At 37.8% G+C, this 24,133-nt stretch overlaps 1 protein-coding gene across 1 annotated transcript in view; it reads left to right on the plus strand.

Moving 5' to 3' along the window:
• SPEF2 (sperm flagellar 2) overlaps positions 1 to 24,133 on the plus strand; it is a 159,827-nt gene that overhangs the window by 97,140 nt on the left and 38,554 nt on the right. Inside the window, exons 25-30 of the mRNA XM_012807051.1 lie at positions 637 to 788; positions 4,115 to 4,295; positions 12,796 to 12,949; positions 14,691 to 14,816; positions 17,498 to 17,636; positions 20,258 to 20,487. Of these exons, the coding sequence (XP_012662505.1) occupies positions 637 to 788; positions 4,115 to 4,295; positions 12,796 to 12,949; positions 14,691 to 14,816; positions 17,498 to 17,636; positions 20,258 to 20,487 (982 nt within the window). The remainder of the gene's footprint in view (positions 1 to 636; positions 789 to 4,114; positions 4,296 to 12,795; positions 12,950 to 14,690; positions 14,817 to 17,497; positions 17,637 to 20,257; positions 20,488 to 24,133) is intronic.

Here is a 24,133-nt window from a genome sequence, read left to right on the forward strand (position 1 = left end):
TGGCAGCAGAAGGATTTAGCTGTGAGAACAGGAGGAATTATCTCCCTCTGTACATTCTGAGCAAGACAGGAAACTGTAGAAAGAGACCTCTCTTATCCCTTTTGGTTACCATTTGTCATTTCTCCACAACTATGCTAAGTTGCCCTAGAGGACCAGAACCTGGTGTTGTATTTTTATATTTGTATTTTGTACTTATATGTACACATATAGTATCTTCTGGTTTCCCCCAGTCAACTAACAAGCTCCCTGCATATTACATAGAAGACTCTCAATGTTTGTTACCATATTAGTTGATGGATCCTAGGACATAGAAAGAATTCCCAATTCTTTGAACACCATACATACATATATTGAGCATCATACGTGCTATAACCTTTTGTCACAATATCAAGAGTTATAGAAATGTCACCTTGTTCCGTGAAATTGTGCTCAATAAAAGAGTGCAAATTAACTAGTTATCTTTCATTTTGATGAACATTTTAATTATATAGTTTTAGCCAACATTCTTTCTTAATTTCTAGAAAATTCTTCCAACCTAAATGTTTTCAAAGTCATGCTTACAGAGTCTTTGATAGGGAATATATTGAGATCAACTTGTTCTTTCTTGGATATTAATATTCACATTTGCTATTAAAGGCAGAATCGAACCGTTTTCAAGATACAAAGCGATTCCTTCAAGATTATTACAGGGCAATGGAATCCAAAATCCCAATAGATGACAGCAAGAAATTAGCTCGAATCCCACTGGTCCAAATGGATAGCAAGGACATTTTGGAAAGCCAACAGAGGTAAGGCAGATTATCATATTATACTGTAACAGTTTTGAACAAAAAAACTTTGTGATTTTAAATTAATTACTGCTGTAAGGAATTATAGACCTCTACCAGTTTTATGTAAGGACTCAAGTAGTTCTGTGTATGTGTATATGTGTGTGTGTTATTACATTATGTAAATAAAAATGGAAGGAGGTTCTGACTCTTCTTTTACAAGTGAGGAAACCAAGAAACAGTAAAGACTCATAGTATTTAATTACAACCTCATGAGACTGACTCAAAGACTTACTACTCGTCTAACATCAGATATCTGCCAGCAAAAAAAAAAATATGAACCTGGTAATAAGGTAGAAGACAAATTATATTTTTAGCCAAATAAATCCTGTGCAACATAAATGTTTATAAATAATTGTTTTATAGACCCAATGGTTCGAGATAGGGCAAGGGCAAGATCCCAAAACCTGAGAAGCTATGAACAGATAGAAGAATATCTTGATAGAATGATGTTAACATGATATGTTTACCAACTTGAAGACGTTAAAAGAGAGCCAAAAGAATTAAAATTGAGCAATTAAAATCCAAAATCCTTCAAAATTAATTCACTAAAAATTAATCAAATATATGAAGAATTAAAACAATCTTTCCTCATAATCAGTAACCAGGCCATGAGAAACAAATACTGTAGATCTGAAGAGGAAAAAAGGAAGAAGTTAGATTTATAAAGTAATATATAGGCACTGAATATTAAATTTAGATCTCTAAGGAGATAAGTGATGGATTTTACATTGAAAGTAGGGTATTTTTTTACAAGCTTGCTCAGTCAGTGTAGGTGTCAGGAGCTGCACAAATTGTACGCTAGTGAATATATTTTAAAGTCAAATGGATCTGGTTTGAATCCAGGGTCTGTCACTGAATAGCTATATGTAAATAAATAAAGATAATCTATTTGTCTGTTCATGTCCCTCCAACTCTTTTAAGCCTCAAGTTTCCTTCTTTGTAAAGTAGTGTTGTGCAGATAGCAGAAAATGAAATCTACAGAGAATTTGATGCCAGATCTTGGAATCAAAATACTTGAGGTCAAGTCCCCATAACTCTCAAAACTTACATGCCATATTTTAATTGTGAGAATTGCATGTTACTGCTTTGTTTCTTTTACTCCCCCTCATTCCAAAAATGATCTGAAATGGCCTGAACAAGTAATTTATACCATGATAGAAAGCCTATTTCTTTTCTTTCTAGACTGCCAACATCTAGTCTCATCATGTCCCTGCCAGGCCCATGTCTACACAGGAACACACAAAAGGAAAATCTCCTCTTCCTCCTCCAAACACAAGAGAAATGTTCAGCAAGCTGTTGAGAGAATTTTGGAATTAAAAACAATAAGAAATTTCAAAGGCAATAAGCCCCTCAGAACTATCAAGAGAGGCCAAGTTTCCATATCTAGAGTGACAGTGCATTCTGTTCCTAGAGCAGACTTGTAAGTCAGGCAACATTAATGGGCAAGCTATTACTGTTGGTTACTAGAATGAAACCTGGAAAAGAACAGCCAGTTCTTATTTTCTGCAAAACAACTCTGCTCCAATCTGAACCTCAAATCACTGCTGTGGTTATCTACTGAAACTGTCAGTCAGTCGATGTTGTCAACCAACCAACCAGTCATCCACAGTCTCTGTAACATGTACAGGGAAACAATCACAGTGTTAAGAATTTTCACATACCCTGTCTACTTTATTCCTCCCAACAACTCTATAGCAATAAGAATAATATTATTATTGTAATACTATTCACAATAATAATGACTAATTGATCAATGAAAAATATTTGTCATAATCATAGTAATTTTATTATATTTACATTATTTCAGGAGTAACCAAACTTCAAAAAGTCAAGAGACAAGCCCAAGTTCATATTTACTGATAGTGACAGAGCTGCCCAGTCCAGACTTTTTCCCAATAAATAAATTCTAAACCCACATTCTTTTTCTAAATGATATGCCTCCACTGCTATCCTCCAAAGCAAGATGGTAGGAAACACGGGTTATACTGTAGTAAACTTGTAGAAGTGACCACACAAACTTCACCCTAACTTATTGGACATATGAATCACTGTTGAACTGGAGTGACTCTGGTTCAGCCTTATTTGATTATTAAAATGTAATTAAATTCATGGATAGATGAGTAATAGATTCTCAACACACTGCCTTTGCGGGCACAGTACACTGCCAAAAATTTAAGCACTGTCAAAAATCAGAGTGTCAGGTTCAAGAAATCTTGTCTGATGCTTCCAAACATAGTAAAACCAAGCTAATTGTTTGCTGGAGTTCACAGTCATCTTTCTGAATTACTGCTCTGTGACTCCAGGAACTGGAGTCTAGTCTAGAAAACCAAATGCCCGTTCCTGTTAGTGATCCAGACTCTCCTCCTCAAGTTTCAATAACAGCCCCCAACCATGGAGCCCTTTGCTTTTCCTATTACCAAAGGTGGATCTTAGTCACAATAAGCATTCTTCCTGCTAGGTCGCTCCCTGCTTCTGTTAACGTTTAAGATCCTGAGATCCTTCAGGGATAGGATATTCCCAAGGACAATTCTAAAATTTCTACATCGGAGCAGCAATGTGGGAAGCAGGAGAGGGAGCTTGACTTTGTGTTCTCACAGCAACTTTACAAAACAAAGAGAAAACCTTCTCTTTCCACAGTAAGAAGAGGAAGATTGCTAGAGGGCTCCCGGCCCACCACCAAAAACCTGCTGTCTCTGTGTGGGAAATCCCTTTCCGATTTCACATTCATCATGCCAGACTTTCAGCTGTCCACTTCAGGATGCCAAATCATGCTAGCAGAGCACACTTAGAAAAGTTTTGTTTGCTTTGGTTTTTCATGATTGACTATTTGATTTCTCACTCATTGGAAATATATGGAATATGCTCTGGACGAGTATCAAAATTGCATTTCTTCAGAAGCACCATGGTTTTTTGTTTTGTTTGTTTGTTTTGGCCAGGGCTGGGTTTGAACCCGCCACGTCCAGCATAGGGGGCCAGTGCCCTACTCCTTTGAGTCACAGGCACCACCCTATAAGCACCATTGTTTAATGCTTTGCTTTACAACTATGAAAGATTAAGCCTGAAATTTCTATTTTCTTGTTGTTTGTTTTGAGTTTCCTCTTAAATCACAAAGACAAATGAATTCTATCTTTTATAAGCTCTTCTCCATAAAAAAGAATTCTCCCAGGAAAACTTTGAAAATTGAGATTAAACCAAGACAACAAAATTTAGAAAGTAACATAAATTCCAAAAAATGGAATTCTGTGAAGTAACACTTTTGTATTTCTTTTGTTTGTCTTTCAAAGAATTCCTCTAGTTCCTCGATTATCCATTTCTCCAGAAAGAGTTACATCCAAATCAAGACTAAAATCAATACTGAAGAGCAGGATCGATTACTCTCTAGAAAACGTAGAGTTAAACTTTGAGGCGGATGAGAAGCTGGTGATGGACACCTGGCAGCAGGCTTCTTTAGCAGTTTCGCAGATGGTAAGCAGTGGTTATTCCTTTTCCTTTTGTCCTGTCAAATCATCAAGTACCAAGGTTGCTAAAACCCCATCACTAGAAAATGTATGTAGTGTTTTCAAGCATTGTATAAATTTATGCCTTCAAGACTTTTTTTTCTGAAAGAAATAGAAGGAGAATTGATTCGGTTAACAACTATTTGAGAGCATGGAAGGAGTGAACCAACACTTAGATTATTTTCAGAGCCGGACTAAGGGCTAAAGACCTAGTCAAGGAATGGTAAAGCAGCAGGTTGGGTATAATACAATGGGGGAGGGGGAGACTGTAGCCAAGTGGAAGTCACATACCTGTCTTTAAAGGCATATGCTACTTCACCCTGGTCAACTTTGCCATTTAAGAATGAGACCCAGCATGGCCAGATTCCTCATTTTCCAAGAAAAGCCAGAAATTCAGATTTTTGTGTAAAACTACTAATTTTAACATGTAAGATATGAAATAAAACATTCTTAAAAATACTACAGAGAGCCAAGTACACCTGACCTACAGGCTCTAGTCTGCAACCCCTCAGCGAGGCACTTTTCCTAAGTCACCAGTAAGGTAAGTATTCTTATCCTCTTTATGATGGAAAATGAAGGGTCAGAAAGGCTGAGAAACTTGCCCAAGGTGTCCTAGCAGGTAAGCGTTGAAAGCAAATTTGAATGCAGGCCTGTATGACTTCAAAGTTCATGTCCTTTCCATCCAAATTAAAAGGAAAAGGAAAAGAAGGCAGATAATTTTAATGCACATGGCTGTGTCACATCACATAGAAGGGACACACAGAGTTTAACTCAGGTCTTCAGCACTCTTCCTTCATTCGCCGGGTCCTGGGGCCACCAGGATGGTGTCTCTTTTCACTCTGCGCTAGTCCTTCTTGGAGCTTCCTTAAAATACACATATCTCATTCAAACAGAAAGCAGTGTCAAATTCCAGGAGATTTTGGGACAGAGGTAGAAACCTTCCCTCACAGATCTCACAGCAAACAGAATTTCTTTCTGGGATATTCCAAGTTCTTTCTTGGCCTCTCTGCCTCCTGCCTTGAGATTAAACCAAGACAACAAAATTCAGAAAGTAACATGGTCACAAAAATAGAATTCTGTGAAATAGCAACTTCATGCTTCTTTTGTTTGTTTCTTTTTCTTTTGTTCCCCTTCTTTCTTCCCTCCCTCTTAGAAGCAAGTATAAACTCCTCTTACTGTCTTGCTTCTTTGAAAAAGTATTTCAGGGTGGATTTTGACACACATAAGAAAAATACATGAAGTTTCATTGCATGGCTTAAGGAACACACTTAAAATAAAAAAAAGGACTCCTGGCCCCTCTGGACAGGGGCAGAATTGGAACAAGGGCTGCACCTGCCTAGTCCTGCTGAGCCCCTTCCCAACCCAATCCTCCTTCATACTCTCTAAAGGTGCCCACCATCTTGCCTTTTTCAGAATCATTTTCTTGATGTTCTTTACAGTTTTATTATCCAAATCTATATCTCTAAGGGCTACAGTGTAGCCTTTTCTGCTTTTGAGATTTAAGTAAACGGACTCAAACCTTTCGTCTTTTTGTGTTTTCTTTTGCTCTGCGTTCTTGGTGTGATTCTTTCCACCTTGTTCATTTTTGTTACCGTAATGTGTTATGTTACATGAATGTGTTGTGGTTTATTTAACCAGCCTGCTGCTGATATATATTTGGTTTTTCAGTTTGGTGCTGTTAAGGATAGTACTACTATCAACATGATAGTACTACTATCAACTATGTTCCCTGGTACCCATGTGCACACATCACAAGTGTGGCGTGTGTACCTCACAGTATGCACTATCTTCAACATCACTAGACAATACCGTAATACTACTCCAGCCTTTGTAAGTAATGATAAATCCTTTCCCCACTCCATGGCGCTGTCATTTTTGTCATAAATTAGATGACCACATACGTGTGTCTGTTGCATTGCTCTGTTGGTCTATTTATTTGCCAGCCCCACAGCAGTATCATCATACCCTTTCTTGTTATCTGGATGAGCTAATCTTCCCACTTTGTCATCTGCCAAGAGCATTTTGGATTCTCTTGGCTCTTTACTTTTCCATATGGATTTTCAAATCAGCATGCCAAGATTCATGAAAATATTGGCTGTGGATTTTTAAGGCAGTGTTTACCATAGTATGAGCATTCCTTTTATAGTTTACTATGAATGTTTTTATGAATATTTTCAAATGCCTTTTCTATATCTAGTAATGTTATGACATGACTTTTTCTCTATTTTTTGCTAATGTGAAAAATTATACTGATCAATTTTCCAGTGTTAAACTTACATGGCATTTCTGGAATAAGTTCAACCTTGTAATGAAGCATTGTCCTTTTTACATATTGTTGGATTTGTTTTGCTAATAATTTGTTTAAAATTTTTGAACATTTGTTCATGTGTGAAAGAACTCTAAATTTTCTATTACTATTCTTTTCAGCTTTTAGCATCCAAATAGTAATAACTTCGCAAATTGGATCCAAACATGTTCCCTCTTTCTATTCTTTGGAAAACTTTGTGAAAGTTGGGAATCTTCTTGAAAGGTTTAGTGGCATTCCTAAGATGCCATTTACGACAGTTGTAGGGAGAATTTTTCTTGCTCTCCTCAACCCAAGGATTCATTTTCTTTAGCACTTTAATGAGATTTTCTGTTTGTTCTGTTTCTTCTGTTTTAATTTCTTCTTGCATTGGTTTTGGTAAATTTTACTTTTGTTAAGAATTTTTCCATTTCTAAATGTTTAAATTTATTGACATGAAGTTGTTTAAAATATCCTCTTATTTTTGTTATTGACATATCCACACTATTGATTTGATATCCACTTTGCCGGTTCTGATCTTGATTATTTGTGCTTTTCTTTTTTATTGATCAGCTTAGGATCAGAGGGTTATCAATTACATCAGTCTTTCCGAAGAACTAACTTCATTGATTCATTTTACTGTGTTTCTTTTTCTTAATTCTATTTTCTTCCTCCTATATTCCTTGGGTTATTTTGCCATTTGGTTTCTAAGGCTTTGAAATATTCATTAATTTTCTGTCTTTTTTTTTCATATATGCATTTACCACTATAAAGTTCTCTCTGGGACTTGCTTTATCTTTCTCTAAAAGTTTTTGATATGTTATTCAAAGCATTTTAAAGATATACCAAAATGGTATGTTTCTTTCTAGCTTGATTACATTTTAATCAGATAATATTTTCTCATAAATCTTTTTTTTTTTTTTTTTGACAGAGTTTTACTACGTTACCCTTGGTAGAATGCTGTGGTGTCACAGCTCACAGTAACTTCAAACTCTTGGGCTCAAGCTATTCTCTTGCCTCAGCCTCCCATGTAGCTAGGACTACAGGCACCCACCATGGCTATTTTTTTGTAGTTGTAGTTGTCATTGTTGTTTGGCAAGCTGGAGCCGGGGTGGAACCTTCCAGCCCTGGAGTATGTGGCTGACTTCTTAGTCGCTGAGCTACAGGCATTGAAGCCTCATAAATCTTTTTTGAAATTTGTTTTATGGCCAGTTTTGGAAATGGTATGTTTTCCCTTGAAATATATGTATTCATTTAATTATTTGATATACAAATACATTATTTAATGTATCCTTTAATATGCATATATTTCATGGTTTATATGTAAACATTTGAGTATATTTATTTTCTTTATTACATGCATTTAAATATATAACATCTACATTATTGCTCAAATCTTCTTTATCCTCATTATCTTATTAATTCTCTGCTATGAATTATCAAGAGAATTATGGTAAAATCCCCTGTAGTTTTGTCAATTTTGCTTTACACATATTTGAGACAATGACATTGGAATATGTAAATTGTAAATTCAATCTTTCTGGTGAATCGGACTTTTCCTTATTCTAAAGTTGTCTTTGTCTTAATGCTTTTGTTTTATAAATTATACTTTTAGATATTGTTTACATGCCACGCCTCTTTTCATTTTCAGCCTTTTTGTGTCTTTCTTTTCTTTCTTGCTTCCCCTCTGTAGTTTGGACGTGATGAATCCTGTTATTCTTCTCTTGCTAGTCACCCTAGGAATTATACCATGAATTATTAACCCATCAAAATGTAACTGTTATTTAGTCAATAATTCATGGTGTTTTTCCTGAGTAACCACTAAGTGAATTAGTGTGTGTTACTTTCAAGCTACCATAGGGGAAAAGTTAAATAATTTAAAATACTCAATCCAAAAGAAGAAAAGAAAAATATTCAGGACAAGCAATACAAATAGCACTTAGCCAAATGGTAGATTTATAGCCCAAATATATATCTATAATTACATTAGGTTAAAAAAAGGGCAAAATCAACTAGTAAAAGAAAATGATTGTTAGATTTTCCAAAACAAAGGCATACGATGCTTTTATACACACAGAAATGATTTTTCATTGTTGACCGAGGAGGAGAATGGGTTTGGGTGATGACCTCCACTGGGCCACCATAGACTCTCATGCCCACGACCTAGAGGCCTAGTGGCTCAGCCCTCTGTATCCCGGCCAGTACCAACTCTGTAAACCTTCAATATTCTGACCAGATACTGCTTATGGCGTTTTCTAAGGGCATTACAATTTCAGTGCCTTGGCCAGTGCCATTTTTCCTCCTGAGATATGCTCCTCCTTTCTTCTATCAATAACAGTCACATCCCAAGCAAAGGTCAGGGACTGATCCCATCAATGTTTTATTTTTTATATTTATTTATGTGAAACAACAGAGCCTACAAAAACAAAACATCAGTGGGTCTGTCCCTGGCCCCCTCTTTGGGACGTGACTTTTTGAAATCCTACACTTTGTCTTCAGAACTAGTTCTTGTCTTAATTCCTCATCCGTTAATTACCTATTTCCTGAAGCCCCAGCCTTCTGGGATCATATGCTCTTCCTGTTCCTTTGGTCTCTTCCACTTGTTCGACTCTTAGTAACTAGGTTGTATTTTATAATGTGTAGCTTGTTAAATGTTTGCCTGAATACTTAATTGGAGTCTAAAACAATTTATATACCATACACTTGACATAAAGCCCACATCTAATGTAGCACTAAGCCCTCGGTACAGTCTGGAGATGCTGATCACTCTGTGGTGATAATGCTGATGTCAATATTAGTGATAATGGTAGTGACAGAGACGGTCACTGCAGAGACCACAGTAAGTACCAAGCATCAGAGAATGGGAAAACAGATCCAGAAGCTCCAGAAAGTAATATAAATTATTCTTATTGTTCTGTTTATTACATAAATGTAATGTTCATGTCTTAGGAATAACATTAAAATCATCTAGGGAAATTACACTGAAAATTACATTCTTAGCAAAATAAAGTCATACAGCAAAAAGAGCACTAGTTACACCTCTTGATTAAGCTGTGCAATTTTAGGCAAATCACTTAACCTCTCTGAGTCTTTAATTTCCAGTCTGTGACATGGGCGATACTCTAATTATCATTCTTTTCTTGAATGGTTGAAAAGATACAATGAAACTATATATATATAAATGTTTGAGAAACATTTTTATGTTTCTAAACACAGGTGCTATATATTTTAACAGATCATTATGTTAAGAAATTTGATTGAAATTGTACCATTTTCCTTGTAGATTTTCAAGAACCTCATACAAAGCATAGGAAGAAGGGCTGTTCAGTAATTAATATTACTAATAATTGTATTTGAATCCTGCTTTTATATGTCTCTAATATACTTTTACAACTTTGATGTCACATGACTTTGATGTCAAAGGAGGCCTCTGAGTTCCAAATGAAACAGGTGTGACTCAGTAAATTGTTGTGGGGCACCATGTACCTGCTAAGATTAGGGCAATTGAAATGAGAGCACTTTTACTCAGGCTTTTTTCTACACAGCAGTTTCACCAAGTGCTAGCCATTAAGTAGGCTATGTTAATTTGGGGGAAAACTTCCTTCTAATTAGCAAGTATGCAATGATTCAAAGAAACAAGTCATATTTTTAATGCCCACAACATCAAGGAATTATACCTAAAGTTCTTTCCAGCCTTCTAAGCTAGATTGCTGAATGAATTGTGAATTATGTTAATTTTTGATAGAGACCCAGAGGTCTTTCAGGGAAGCGGGCTAGAAAAATGCAGATAATTATGACGCATAATTAGGCAGATAATTATGATAATTATCATCATCATCATCACAAGGTTGTTTACAAAGAAGAAAAATCCAATTTTGAAAGAAATTGCTAACTTACTGTGCTTTGCAGGAACAGATTAAAAAATGAATTGCTTGCAATTTAGTGGGGAATTTTAACAAGTCTGCTTTCAGCTTTACCAAGAATTTGCAAGTACAGTATATGGTATGAAAGCCATTTTATCAAAAGGGCATCTGGTAAAAAAAGAAAAGTAAAAACAAAGACTGGTTTGCTTTCTGAAACCTTTCTGTATCCCTCCAAAGTTCAGTTGATATTGAAGAAAGTGTGGGTACATTCCTTGGAATATGACTATTTTAAAAGAAAGTCCACTGATCAATAAGCATGTACTGGGCATCCCCTTTGAGCATAGCACAGGTGCTCGAAGCTATGAAGGGTACAAATAAGTAGGACTGGCTTTGCTCTGAGGACCATAAAGCCCTCTTTGGAGGCTATGGTGAGACGACACCCATGGAACACTTGGGAACAGTCACATGCTGCCATGGGGCATGAAATGTGGCAATGATGTGAAACAGTCAGGAACTACCTGGTCCATCTCCGCTGCAGGACTGTGAGTCTTTGAGGATAGAGACTGTGCCGTACTCACGCTTCTGCTCACTTTCGTTAATCTTCCTCTTTCTCCTCCCAACCCCACACCTCATTCTCCCCAGAAATTATATCAGGCTGGAACTCAGTAAGTGCTTGAATAAATAAGTTCTCAAGAACCTCCATTTTTTCATCAGTTGCCATTGAGATTCTAAGGTTTTCACCATATGTAGCTGCTCCTTCTTTTGGGATTCTCAGCTCTCATTTCTTAGGGCTGATCTTTACCTCTCCAGGACCAGCTGGACTTACTTCAAAAAGTCCAGAATTTCTAGCTACAGGCATAACCCCAGTGGCATACGCTCCAAGATGAGTAGACATATGCATGTATGTGTGTATACGTACATATTAATGCACATACATACACACATGTATACATCCATGAGGTATAATGTGATGCTTTGATATATATGTACTCTGCGGAATGATTAAGTAAATTAATTAACATAACGTCACCTCATTTACTTATCATTTTTCATGATGAAAACATTTAAAATTTACACTTTTAGCAATTTTGAAATATACATGACATTATTATTAACTGTAGTCACCATGCTGTGAAATTGACAGCAGAACTTACTCCTCTTGTCTAACTAAAACTTAGTACCCTTTCCCATCCCACCCATTCCCTCACTCCAGCCCTGGTACCATGATTTCACTCTCTACTTCTGTGAGTCCAACTTTTTCAGATTCTACATATAAGTGAGATCATGCAGTAATTGTCTTTCTGTGCCTGGCTTATTTCATTTAGCATAATGTCCCCCAGTTTCAACCACATTGTTGTAAAACAAGGTTTTTCTGCTGGCAGAAGTGCAGAGCCTGCCTCGAGGAGAGATGGCAGGATTCCAGCAGTGCATGGCCCTCCTGGTTGGGGAAGGACAGAGCTTCTCCATTCAGCAGCTAGCACAGAGTGACAAAACAACTACTCTCTCAAGTCAGGACACTTGTGAGAGTAAAAGGAGAGGCTTGCTGGAATGCAGAGAAGCTGGAAGTCAGTTGAGTAGAAGAAGCTATGAACTTTGAGGTTAGGCTATGGGATAGGCCATGCTCATAACTCTGAGTCTTCCTGGGAGATAGCCAGTGCCTGAATGGAAAGGAATCCCAGGATTTGTGTCCATGACTCAATTAATATAGGCAAAAAATTATATGCATTCCAAAAATAAGTTGGTGGAGAGAATGAAAATATCTTGTTCACTGTATACATAAAGCATGGTTATGTACACAGTACATAAACAAACACACTTCTGCAGTATTAAAATTTCACAGGAAGGAGTGCAATTTAGGGAAAAATATCAAAGAAAAAGAATTCTGTAGGAGATCAGTTGTGAATTTTAAAAAAAGGTTAAGAAATGCCCCAAACTGGAGGCCAAGAGATAACAGGAACTTAGAAGAATGGCAGATGTCAAATTCATAGAGCCTAAGATTAAAAAGAAAGGAATTTTCACGTAACCATGGAGTCGTCACAATCTGGAGGTGGCAATGAGGAAACAGAAGATGCTTTGCAGACAGAGCTTGAGAGCGTGAGCATCTTTTGCACAGATGGCTGTAGAAAAGCTGTATCCTGGAAAAGGGCCAGGTTTCTGCTTAAGCGAAACATCACAGTGTGTGTTTTGTAAAGATTGAGTACGTAGGCACGATTATTTACAGTGGAGTGAGTTTTCAACAGAATCTAGTAATGACTAAATCTAAATGGTTAGCATATTTTACAAATGTTGCATTAAATGAGATAGTGCTGTCATTTAACCAGGTGGCTGCTGAAATTCATCAGAGGCTCATGGAAGAAGAAAAAGAAAACCAGCCAGCAGACCCCAAAGAAAAATCTCCTCAGACAGCTTCAAATAAAAAAGCCAAAGTGGAACAACAAGCACCCAAGAAAAAATCAGAGGACAAAAAAGCCAAAGGTAGTTAAGAGTTTTAGCACCCAGAATCCTGGATGCTTAAACCTCTCCTTGGTAGAACAAGCATTTAACCCAACATATTAGCTTTGAAACCACTAAGCTACTGTCTGTTAGGTTTCAACTGGAGCCTCAGCCTTCTAGAAACTGTGATGTTAGTTGGCAAATTGTATTGCATATGAATCCCACCTAATTTGTTTACCCAGCCAGCCAGATGTACCCAGGACAAAGTAAATCTTAAGGACTATTTTGAATGTAGTAAAGGAACTCCCAAGACAGTACTATGTCATTTGAAAAGTCTGTGTAAAAGGGCTGACACTTGTTAGTAACAGAGTGAAGTTGAAAAGCTATATGTTAAGTATGAGTTTCAAGCAAGTCCTTCTCTCCTGGACTTTAGGCCTCCTACCTAAATCTCATGTCAGAAGCATAATGAAAAGCAGAGGAAACACAACTCTACTGGGAGAGACCTTATTAACCTTCTGGGTGGCTCTGGCACAAACATTACCCTTCCCTCTTAAAGATTCACTTGTGTATTTTGAGGTAACTTGCAGCAAGCGAGAAGGGGTGGCATACAGTAAATCAAAAATAAAAATGAAAACCACAACTCTGGTTCCTGCCCTGATCCAGCTGTACTCTGGCAGGAGAGACCACATTTGACCAGTCATTTTTCTTTGGTAGGGGAGGTACTATACCTTCAGAACAAGGTCACCTCACTCATCCTGGGGGATAGGGGAACACTTCCTAGATGGATGGCATGTAAGCAGCCATGAGAGGAGTTAAGGGAAACTACTGAAGCTGGAGAAGGGTCAGTGGCACTTGAAGAGAAGGGAAGAGTAGTGTCTCCCTGAAGAACACACCGCTTTAGCCCATCTCAGATGGTAAAAATAAACAGAACATGTAGTATTTAAAGGAAATGCTTCCGTTTGCTTTAACAGAATAACTGAGTCCAATCCCTTAATCTTACAGATGACAAAATAGAAATACAGAGAGATTAATCTCTCATTCATCTATAACTTTTATACACACTTACTATGACAATGAGCATATTTTAATTTCCTTGTTTACATTTATGTCTTCTTCACAAGTTGAGGTTGGAGTCTCAAGAAAGGTTTATTAAACTGAACAGACTTGTATAAACTGGGCCTGCAACTAAATTCACACTGCCACATCCCATGAAATTCTTAGTCAACTACTAACAAATCCTTACTTTCTAATCTTCCATGTAATCACGGATCTAGTTAAGTTCTAATTACAGGATAATAACATAAGTTACTGACTCTCCCTCATCATCTACATTTCAGCCATCTCTTCTTGAAGTTATTCTCTGGTCTTTTGGTGAAGAACTGGGAAACACTTTGCTAATACAAGCTCTCCCTTATGGAGTGACACTTGTGCAAGGTGTCTAATGGCATCTACAGTACATTGAGGTTTGCTCATTTCTGTACCCAAACTCTGGATTTCACTATGTTTGGAACCTCTAACCATCTCCACATTTCCTACAACCTCATTTTTCATCCTGCCACACATATGTGGTGTTTTTGCCTTAGTCCATCCCAGACGACAGAGAACTTTCAGGAAAGGACTACCAATGCATCTTACCCATACCAAGAGGACCAGCATTTCTCATTTCCAAATCACTAGAGGTTTTGACCTCTGCAGATTTTGCTTTGTACTCATTTCTTCTACGTACTGGACATACAAACTTGTATGCTGGTAGTTTACTCAGCAATCTTCATTGTCTTTTCAGGTAAATCACCACCTATGGCCGAACTTTCTCCTGTGTTAACAACAGAGGAAATTGCCGAAATGGAAAGGAAAAATGAACTGAGGCTCAAAATAAAAGAAGAACACCTTGCTGCCCTGCAATTTGAAGGTACCAGTTAGAAACGACTGAGATGATGCTTTTTAATAGAAAGTAGAGCCAGAGGCAAACAGGCCGCAACCGGCCATCAGTGGCCCCCAATTGTCTGTAAGAACATACAGCAAATTGATTGGAAAGCACAACCGTCAGTGGGCTGCTTTCACTTGACTGTCTGAGGACTAGATCTGACTGTCAGAGGAGTCAGATGTTATGGCATCGCCTAATCAGTCTTAATTGTCTGCAGAATCTCAAAAGAAACAAAAACAATGTTGGAAGGAGGTCAGAAGAACAATAGTGGTAAATAAAATCTCAAAAAAATTGAAACAAAATGTTTGACAGTTGGTGTGCTTTTGTCCTGAAATAAGAATCATTTGGGCCTCTCATTAGGAAAATAAATCCTGAATGAAGGCTAACAGGTCCCCACTATGAGTTCTTGAGAGCAAAGGCCATAGAAGAGCCAGCCACTTATCCCTGATGCTCAAAGGCTTTCCTCTCAATAGACTGGAGTGTCTCTGTGGTGTATGTTCTTCTTATGGTTCTTTTAATTGCCTTATGATTCATTAAATTTGAAAACATCGGGAAACTAAGCCAACATATCCTATGGAAAGGAAGCATGGTCAGTATACCAGGGGACAAACTGTAAACGTTCATGGGAGGTAAGCTGAGAACATTTACACACTCAGCGACCATCAGCTACTGAGGATGCGTTCCTTTGCCTGCATCTCTCCTTCTCCTCACCCTCTCCCTCCCGTCCTGCTACCTCCTGTTCTGTCATCCCACAGAAGCTGTACCTGCATTACCTGAAGTGAGTTGAATACAGGGAGACCTGTGGTATCAGAAGAGTCAAGACATGGGCTTCTCCCTATGGCCTGTCCCCTGACATCTGATGTCAGTGGTTTACTGATGAAAACTCCATCTTTCAGTTAATTCGTGCATATAGGAAATATTTACTGAGTTTTTACTATGTGTCTCATCCTATGGTAGTTGCATTAGACTTGCACATATATGTACAACAAACTCAGTAAATATTAAGAATGAAAAACAAACTCAGTCTAGAGGCAGACAAATGCACGCAATCACTTATACCATCAGTTCCCAACCCCTGGGCTGCGACCCTATAGTGCCTGTTAGGAACCAGGCCACGCTGCATGGCAGGATCAGAGCAGTGGGCAAGGGAGCAAAGCCTCATCTGTATTTCTAGCTGCTCCCCTCTGCTCACATCACCACCTGAGCCCCACCTTCCATCAGATCAGCAGCGGCATCAGAGTCTCAGACTATAAGCTGTTCGTGGAAGGATCCAGGTCACGCCCCTTATGAGAACCTAGCGCCTGTTGATCTGAGGTGGAGCTGAGGTGGTGAAGCTAGTGCTGGGACCACCACAAGAAAACAAGCTCAGGGCTCCCACCAATTCTGCGTTGTGCTGAGTTGTAGAATTATTTCATTACATATTACAATGTAATAAAGTACAGAATACGTGTAATGTGCTTGAATCATCCCAGAACCACCCGATGCCCTACTCCATGGAAAAACTGTCTTTCATGAAACAGGTCCCTGGTGCCAAAAAGGTGGGGCCCTGCTAAATTTATACTAGGTTGTGATATTGGCAAAAGGTATGTGGGACAAAGGGGGAGCAGAAAGGACTTCACAGAGGACCTAATGCCTGAGCTGAACTGGAAGGTGTGGAGTTTCCCCATGGACAAAGTGGGGCAGGAATGGAGAGAAGAAATATGCTACACTCAGGGGAAGGAGCAGCTCAGAAGTATGAGACATGTCCTAGAAAGGACTGACTTGGAAGATGGGGAGGCCAGACCATAGAGGACCATAAAGGCCCTGCCAAGGAAGTTAAATTTTTCCCTTACGGCAACTAAGAGCTAATGGAAAATTCTGAGAACAGAGTGATATGATCACATCTATATGGGGGCCAAATTTCTCAGGATAGTGTGGAGGTGGATTTGGATTTGGGGTGGGGAAAGAAAGTTAAAAAAGCAGAAGGCTGTTGCAACAGTTTCGGTAAGAGATAATCAGTGCCCCAACTGGGCCAGCAACAATGGAAAAAGCACAGAAGAGAGACTGGAAAGATATTTTGGAGATAAAAGTGCCAGGAGTAGTAATAGACCGGGGAGGGGGGGCACAGAGTTTTTGCCCATTTTAGTGGTGCTAAGAAGTACAATGGCGTTGCCACTGCAAGATCCTCATGTAGAGAGATGAGCGAGAGATTATGTACCTCTCTCCCTTTACTGAAATTCAGAAACTGTGTGTGTGTTTTCACATGTTTTCAGTCATTTGTCACTGGGTATAGCTGTACAGTGCAATAAATGTAGAGCTCAATTATAACTGTGGTTTAGATGATTTCTCAAATGACTCTACCACATGTTACATTTTCTTTCTTAATAAGATGGATATTATTTTATCCAGATCAATATATATTAAACGTGCACCTAAAGCCTCACAAATTGTAGCAGGGGTGGTTTAAAAGTGAAGCCGTAGGCTGGGCACACACCTGTAATTTCAGCACTCTGGGAGGCCAAGACAGATGGATTGCTTAAGCTCAGCCTGAGCAAGAGTGAGATCCTGTCTCTACTGAAAAATAAATAAATAAATAAAAGAATAATAATAATAAAGTGAATCTATTCATTAGAAAGTTCATGTACATATATATACATTTAAAAATCCCCGTTTCTCTTTTTAAATAGAGGTGGCCACACAGTTTCGACTTGAACTGATAAAGACGAAAGCATTGAATGTTCTCGAAAATTTGATAACAAAGGTGATCGACGTATATAAACTCATGGAAAAATGGCTTGGTGAAAGGTATTTGAATGAAATGTCCAGGTAAAGTACTGCATCACTTTTTAAAAATATACTTAATTCCTGAGCGCCAAAATTGACAAAGACTTTTAAGGTGTTTACAAATTTAAGTTACATTTACAAATATAAATTTTGACTTTTTAGGAACTCCCATGTCTAAACATGTAAAGTTAACTTTCCTGTCACATTTGCATAGACTGTTTACTAACAGTGAAGCATGTATCAAAGGGTTCTGTTCTAAGATCCAGTTTTGTACATTATTTATGAGTTCAGTTTTCACACTGCTCAAGATCATAGGTAATTTTGAAATATTTTTCAGAAGTAAAATAATTCCATATCTTTGTTATGTCAGGCTTATATGAATTAGAGCCAATTAATGGAAGATTAAAAAGCCATTCACTGGAATGTTTTGCTGGTTAGGCTGATTCCCCTAGAAGAACAATACCAACTTCTACTTTTCTGTTGATTTCCAAAGACTTCCCAGACTTACTGCTAGTGAGGGGCAGTGAATCTCATTCTCTTAATGTTCCCCTTCAAGGAGAAAAAAGGCAGCTAAAAAGAATGGAAATAATTCCCATGTGAGAGTCAGCAGATGTGATTGTCAGGACCAGGAATCCCCCGCTGTCCACCCGTTAGTAGCATATATGATTACTTTGAGCCTCCTAGGTTTCATGCATACAAGGAAAGAGTCTAGTCAAATTATTTTCAGAGGTTTCTACTAGATCTAGGCTCTGTGGTTTACTACCATTTACAATAAACATTTACTGAAAATTCAGAAGTTGCTAAACAAATAGAATTCAAATGGCATGTATTCTCAGAAGCAAAGATTGTCATCTAAAAACAGTTGTAGCTTTCCCTGTTCCTTATCTCATAATGAAAGTTCTTCTGTCAAATAGTCCACATAACTGTTTAGAACTATTGCTCATGATTTAAAAAATATAAAAAAATACAAACAGAAATATATCTCAGTGTAGTCATCTAACTGCAGTAATCCTTAAAATAGTTTTACTACTAGATAACTAGCATCACAGAGCAATAATATTCCCTTATGGGTTCTTTCCACCACATAGAAATGAAGGAATACTTTATTCATTCCTAGGATTCGTGGATCCAATCCATGTGGCCATCAAGTATAAATGCATATTATTTTATAAGATGTACTCATGTTTCTCAGATTTATATTGCATGCATTTTGTGTGTGTGTATGCCCTTAAATCTCAGATGCTGTCACGAATTGTGGTCACAGTAGTTAAAACCTATAAATAGTCACACCAAAGGAACAAAAAAAAAAAGAGGAAAAGAGCAATTAGACCCCTTTGAGCTTCAAATCTTGCTTTTTATTTTTCTGGCATTTTCCCCCCCTCCCATTCTTGAGAAAGTTACTGTTCATAACCTTCCACCAGGTGGCGTGAATCTGTTTTAACATTCTGGGTAAGGCTGGGTCTGAGGGTACTATCTCTTGAGTCCCTCCTAAGGTAAACTCAGTGGCTATCCAGTGCCCTTCTCCTCTGTCCCCAGCACCCAAAAAACGCTAAAGCATAAACTAATTGGCTAATACATGGACATTCACAAAGACAGCATTCTGGAGTTGAATTCAAGGGAGTCTTTTGAAAACACAGTCACTAATATTATTTCTTAAATTTTCAGTGTATACTGTAGTCAGGGTTTCTGAGTAGATTAAATATGCTTTTTCCTGTGATAATCTTTCATGGTAAGTTATAAACAGTACCCTTTACTTAATACTGTGATAGTGTACTTATTCAGGTATAAAACTTCTCTCACCTTCAAAGTCACCTTTAATTGGGCAATTAACTATAAATAGATCCTTAGTAAAGTTTAAATCCATGCCTGATGTGATTTCACACTGATCACCACCAAGTTAGAGAGTGGCATGCTATTGGATCCATTGCCAAGATAAGGAAATTCAGAGACCTTAGGTGACTGGCCCCAGGACCTGTGGCTAGAGACTACCCTAGTACTCAGCTCTCAGTACTCTCTCTACCACATTGTGGTGGCTCCTAACTGTTGTTTCTTATAGCCATGTGACCTAGCTAGGAATTGTTATCCTTTATAAAGATAGCAAACCAACTTCAATGGATTATATGCATCAGAAACTATTCTGACAACCGAATCTTAGATAACATCAAACTTGTTGACATAAAGTTAGAGAAAAGCCACTCTTCTAGAAACACATTATCAAATTTGATTCATGTTACAGTTCATCCTGATTTCACATAAATGTATTATTCCAACTGTCATACTTTACCAGGTGTTGTGCCATAGAACCTTATTCTGGTTCATACTTAGAATGAAATGTAACCTTGACATAATCTTACTCATATAATAAGATAGGTTCTAATACTAATAAAAGCATATTTAATGATTCTCTTTTGTTTATCTTAGTATAACATGTGTAACTATTAGCTATAAAATAAGCAAGTCTTTATTTTGTATCTGCATTTATTTATACCCTGCCCTTTTACAAAATGGACTTGAGGAGAAATCGCAGTTTTTAAACATGCAGGTGGAATTATCTAACTTAGCTACAGAACATTTTCACTTTTGTGTGTATGTCTTATAAGTAGACACTGTTAACCTATTAGTATCTTTAATGGACATAACTTTATTCATTTTACCACTTTCAGCATAGAGAAGTTAACCGAGGTAGCACGCTATTACATCGAAACATCTACAAAAATTCAGAATGAACTGTATTTAAGCCAAGAAGAGTTCTTCATTAATGGCGATATGAAGGTCTTCCCAGATCCTCCCCCACCGATACGTCCTCCACCCATAGAAAAGGAGGAAAATGGCACCCTGACCCTTGAACAGCTTGACAATCTTCGAGATCAGTTCTTAGATATGGCGCCTAAAGGTAGGAAAAACAATTATCATGAAAAGAGCACAAAAAGGGTTCTGACTAACCAGGATGGCAGTCACTTGCACACAAGTAAACTTAGCTCTGTAGGAATGTGCAGCCCTTGCTTTGCTCTAGTTTATCAAATATTTGCTTCACACAACATAAACCTTAAACAAGCCAGAAAATCACAGTGCCTAATGTGTGAGCTGTATGTTGACCCTCATTCCTCATCATTCTCTCTTTTCCTCCCTTGATGGCAAGTTGGTATATTTGAGTATTGCAACATCTGGTAGTTGATAGCCTTTGTGCATGCTTCTAGTTTGCCTTTTGTGTTGGGATTATGAGTTTGTGTTTCTGTCTATGAGTGGAGACCAGAGAATAGAGGACATCTCTTTTATATTTGCTTTTTCCTCTCAGTGCTTCCTAAGCAGAACCAAATAAGCTGGTAACAAAGATTTGCTTACTTAATCGACCAATGTTTGCACATGTACATATGTGTACATGTTTTCCACATACAATTTTTACAATTCCTTCACATTTTATCATTATGGGTCTATAGCATCTGCACAGACAGACCACTTAGGAATATCATCTCCACTTTGTAGGTCTAGACACTGAGTCGCAGAGCACGTAAGCAATTTGCCCATAGTCACTTACCATCAGAACTCTGCAGATCCAAAGGTCTTGCCACCTTCTCATGGAACTAAATTACTTTCCATGAGCGGATTTATTTTATCTTCATAGTCTACTTACTGGGAAATCATCACTTTTCTCCAGAGGGCAGTCAACTTAACACAATGTCACTTAAAAAAAAAAAAAAAAAGTCCAGAATTTCCAGACATTCACAAGAAATATCATTAATAAAAAGAACATTACTCTAGTTTTAACTCAGAAGGCTTCCTTGCCAAGGCCAGCAGGTGATACAGGTGCGTGAGTGAACCCTTGTGCCAGCGGATGTCAGCTCAGCACATCAGCCTGAACAGGCTTCCCACCTGCAAGGCGTAAAAGCACACAGGGCACTGCAGGTGCACACTGACTCTGCTTGGCAGCATTTGGGCATAAAAGAAAGGTGGCCATTGGCAGGTACAAAAAAAAAATCAACTCTATAAAGTCAGCCGATGAAATCCTTCAGCCCTGCCATCAGACACGGTGTACTCTCTTCTCCACTGTGGGAGCCTCACCATTATGTACTTTTCTTGTAAAGTTGCTTTGCTCATTTTATCCTTTCTATTTTCACATATAAATTTAAAAGATATGTGTAAAAAGATCCTACACATGAAATACGATTTGCTTTAATCCTACATTATGGTGACGGGGAGAAAATCGCTTTATTAGTAGATAAAATCTAAAAGCATTTAGGGACAGTTGAGTAAGTGGAAGAGGATTTTGGACAATTATACCCACTTATAATCCTTTTCAGAAGGGAGCCTGGTATTTACGATGACGATGGTGATACATTGTTGGATCCAACCTCAAAACCAGAGTCCATATTTCAACTAAAAGTTTAAAAATAACAAATAGCAGCTGTAACTTGACATGTGTATGTCTGAGAAAATTTACTCAAAAAACCCTTGATACAAAAAGATGTCAACAGATATATCAATCTATTTTCAGAGTATGGCAGAGTAGGACTGTTTTCAGGCTATGGTAGAAATAGCAAGGGAGGGAGAAAAAAGGAAAGGAGAGGAGAAAGAGGAAAACAGTTATAATTTTTCAAAAGAGTAAAAGAAAACCACTTGCCCTAGGGACCTTACAGTGTAGTTAGAAAAGGCAAGCAAAGAAGGGCAGCGCCTGTGGCTCAAAGGAAGAGGGCGCCGGCCCCGTATCCCGGAGGTGGCAGGTTCAAAGCCACCTCGGCCAAAAACTGCAAAAAAAAGCAGGCAAAGAAGAGGATCTGGGTTCTTTCTAGGACACAGTATGAGCATTACATATGAAAGCACGCAGAAAGCCATGCAAGGGAAATCACCGTGCAGGGGGCTGATCAGGGAAACATTTATAGAGTGAAACCTTGGATGGAAAGATCGAAGGGGCCGAAGAGTGATTGGTGGCAAGGATACCAAGGATGTTTTAGGGGATTAGCTGCGGGAAAACCTGCAGTTAGGAGGCCTGAGTGTGGGCACGTGGATGTTCAGCAATGGTCAGGAGACTGCCCTGCTTTGCCTTGCACATCTGCGTGAATTCTTCCTATCTGGAAACCACCGGTCCTGCCCGAGCTGGGGAATTAACCCAAATCTGAGAACCACACTTGAAATTACCACAGAATTTACAAAGCTGTATAATACTGTGGGATTTGGGGATTTTGTTGATTGAGAGTAACTCTCCGTACAAGCAGTTTAAAGCCTTTTCTCTATTAGCTCAATTACACCATTTGAAAAAAATATATATATACTACATAGGCTGTTTTTAGTTATAAGTACAATACTTATCACAGTGTTGGGTTTCAGTAGAAGTAACATTCATTGTCACTATTTTTGGTACATTTATAAAGGAAAGATAAAAGTAGTATCATTCCATTTTCTGCATCTCAGAGTTGCAGAATTGGAGGTTCTTTCCTGATACCTGCAAAATCAGCCTCCTGACATTAGATACCTGCCCTCTCTGAGAATACCCAATAATTACCACTCACCCCTCCTTCCCATCTCTTCTGGCCCCATAGACATCCTCTGACCTTAGTCTTTCTTCCTTGGTTCTGTGATTGTTGTTTACTTTTTAAAAAATTGTTTAAATGATACACACCAGCCATAGTTTGGAATGAAAACGTTTGTTGTATCCTTCAAGAGCTAGAAAACAACCTTTTATAATACATTCCATTGCATGTACCCTAGAATGCTACAATTTCAAAAGATGATCTTTGTGGAAGTGCTAACAAAAGGTTTGAAAGTATGGAGCAATGTGATACCTTTGTAAATGTGAGGTCCTGAGTAATTTCCTGTTTAACTTGAAAGCTGTTCTTGTTTCCAATCCAAGTAATATGAACAGATTTTATACTCTTTCATATATGACCATGTAATCTCCGATATCTAAGATAGAACTTTCATATTTGTTAGAATATTTTAAAGCAGATGGATTTTTCCAAAGGAAAAAGAATCCATATTTGTATATAATAGTCATTATGTTATTAGGCCCACCGTAATCTTTTAGCAAGTGTTGATATTATTAAATTGTACTTTACAAGCTTTAATTAGGCTACACAAATAAAACTATTAAGGGAAAAGGGAAATCTTTGATTAAAACAAGTAACTAAATACTTTTTTATTAAATTATATATACATATATCATGTATACATTAATGCATTTATGGGGTACAATGTGCTGATTTCACATAGAATTAGGAATGCTTACATCACACTTGTTAATATATACCTCATCTCATTTACTTAATTATTGTGTTAAGACATTTATACTCTATATTTAATAGATCTGACATGTACCTTTGCATTACGCACCACAAGTATGATCCCACCATTCACCCTCCCTCGATCTGACTTCCCCCCTCCTCCCTCTTTCATCTTGGGCCATAGTTGTGATCTATTCTTCATATGAAAATGTGAGTGATTATAAATTGGTTTCATAATAGTACTGAGTATATTGGATATTTTTTCTTCCATTCTTGAGACTAAGTAGGATATGTTCCAGCTCCATCCATGTAAACATAAAAGAG

This window comes from Otolemur garnettii, unplaced genomic scaffold (assembly GCF_000181295.1).
Source record: "Otolemur garnettii isolate 467f Iridium unplaced genomic scaffold, OtoGar3 scaffold00063, whole genome shotgun sequence".
NCBI classification, from domain to species: Eukaryota; Metazoa; Chordata; class Mammalia; order Primates; family Galagidae; genus Otolemur; species Otolemur garnettii.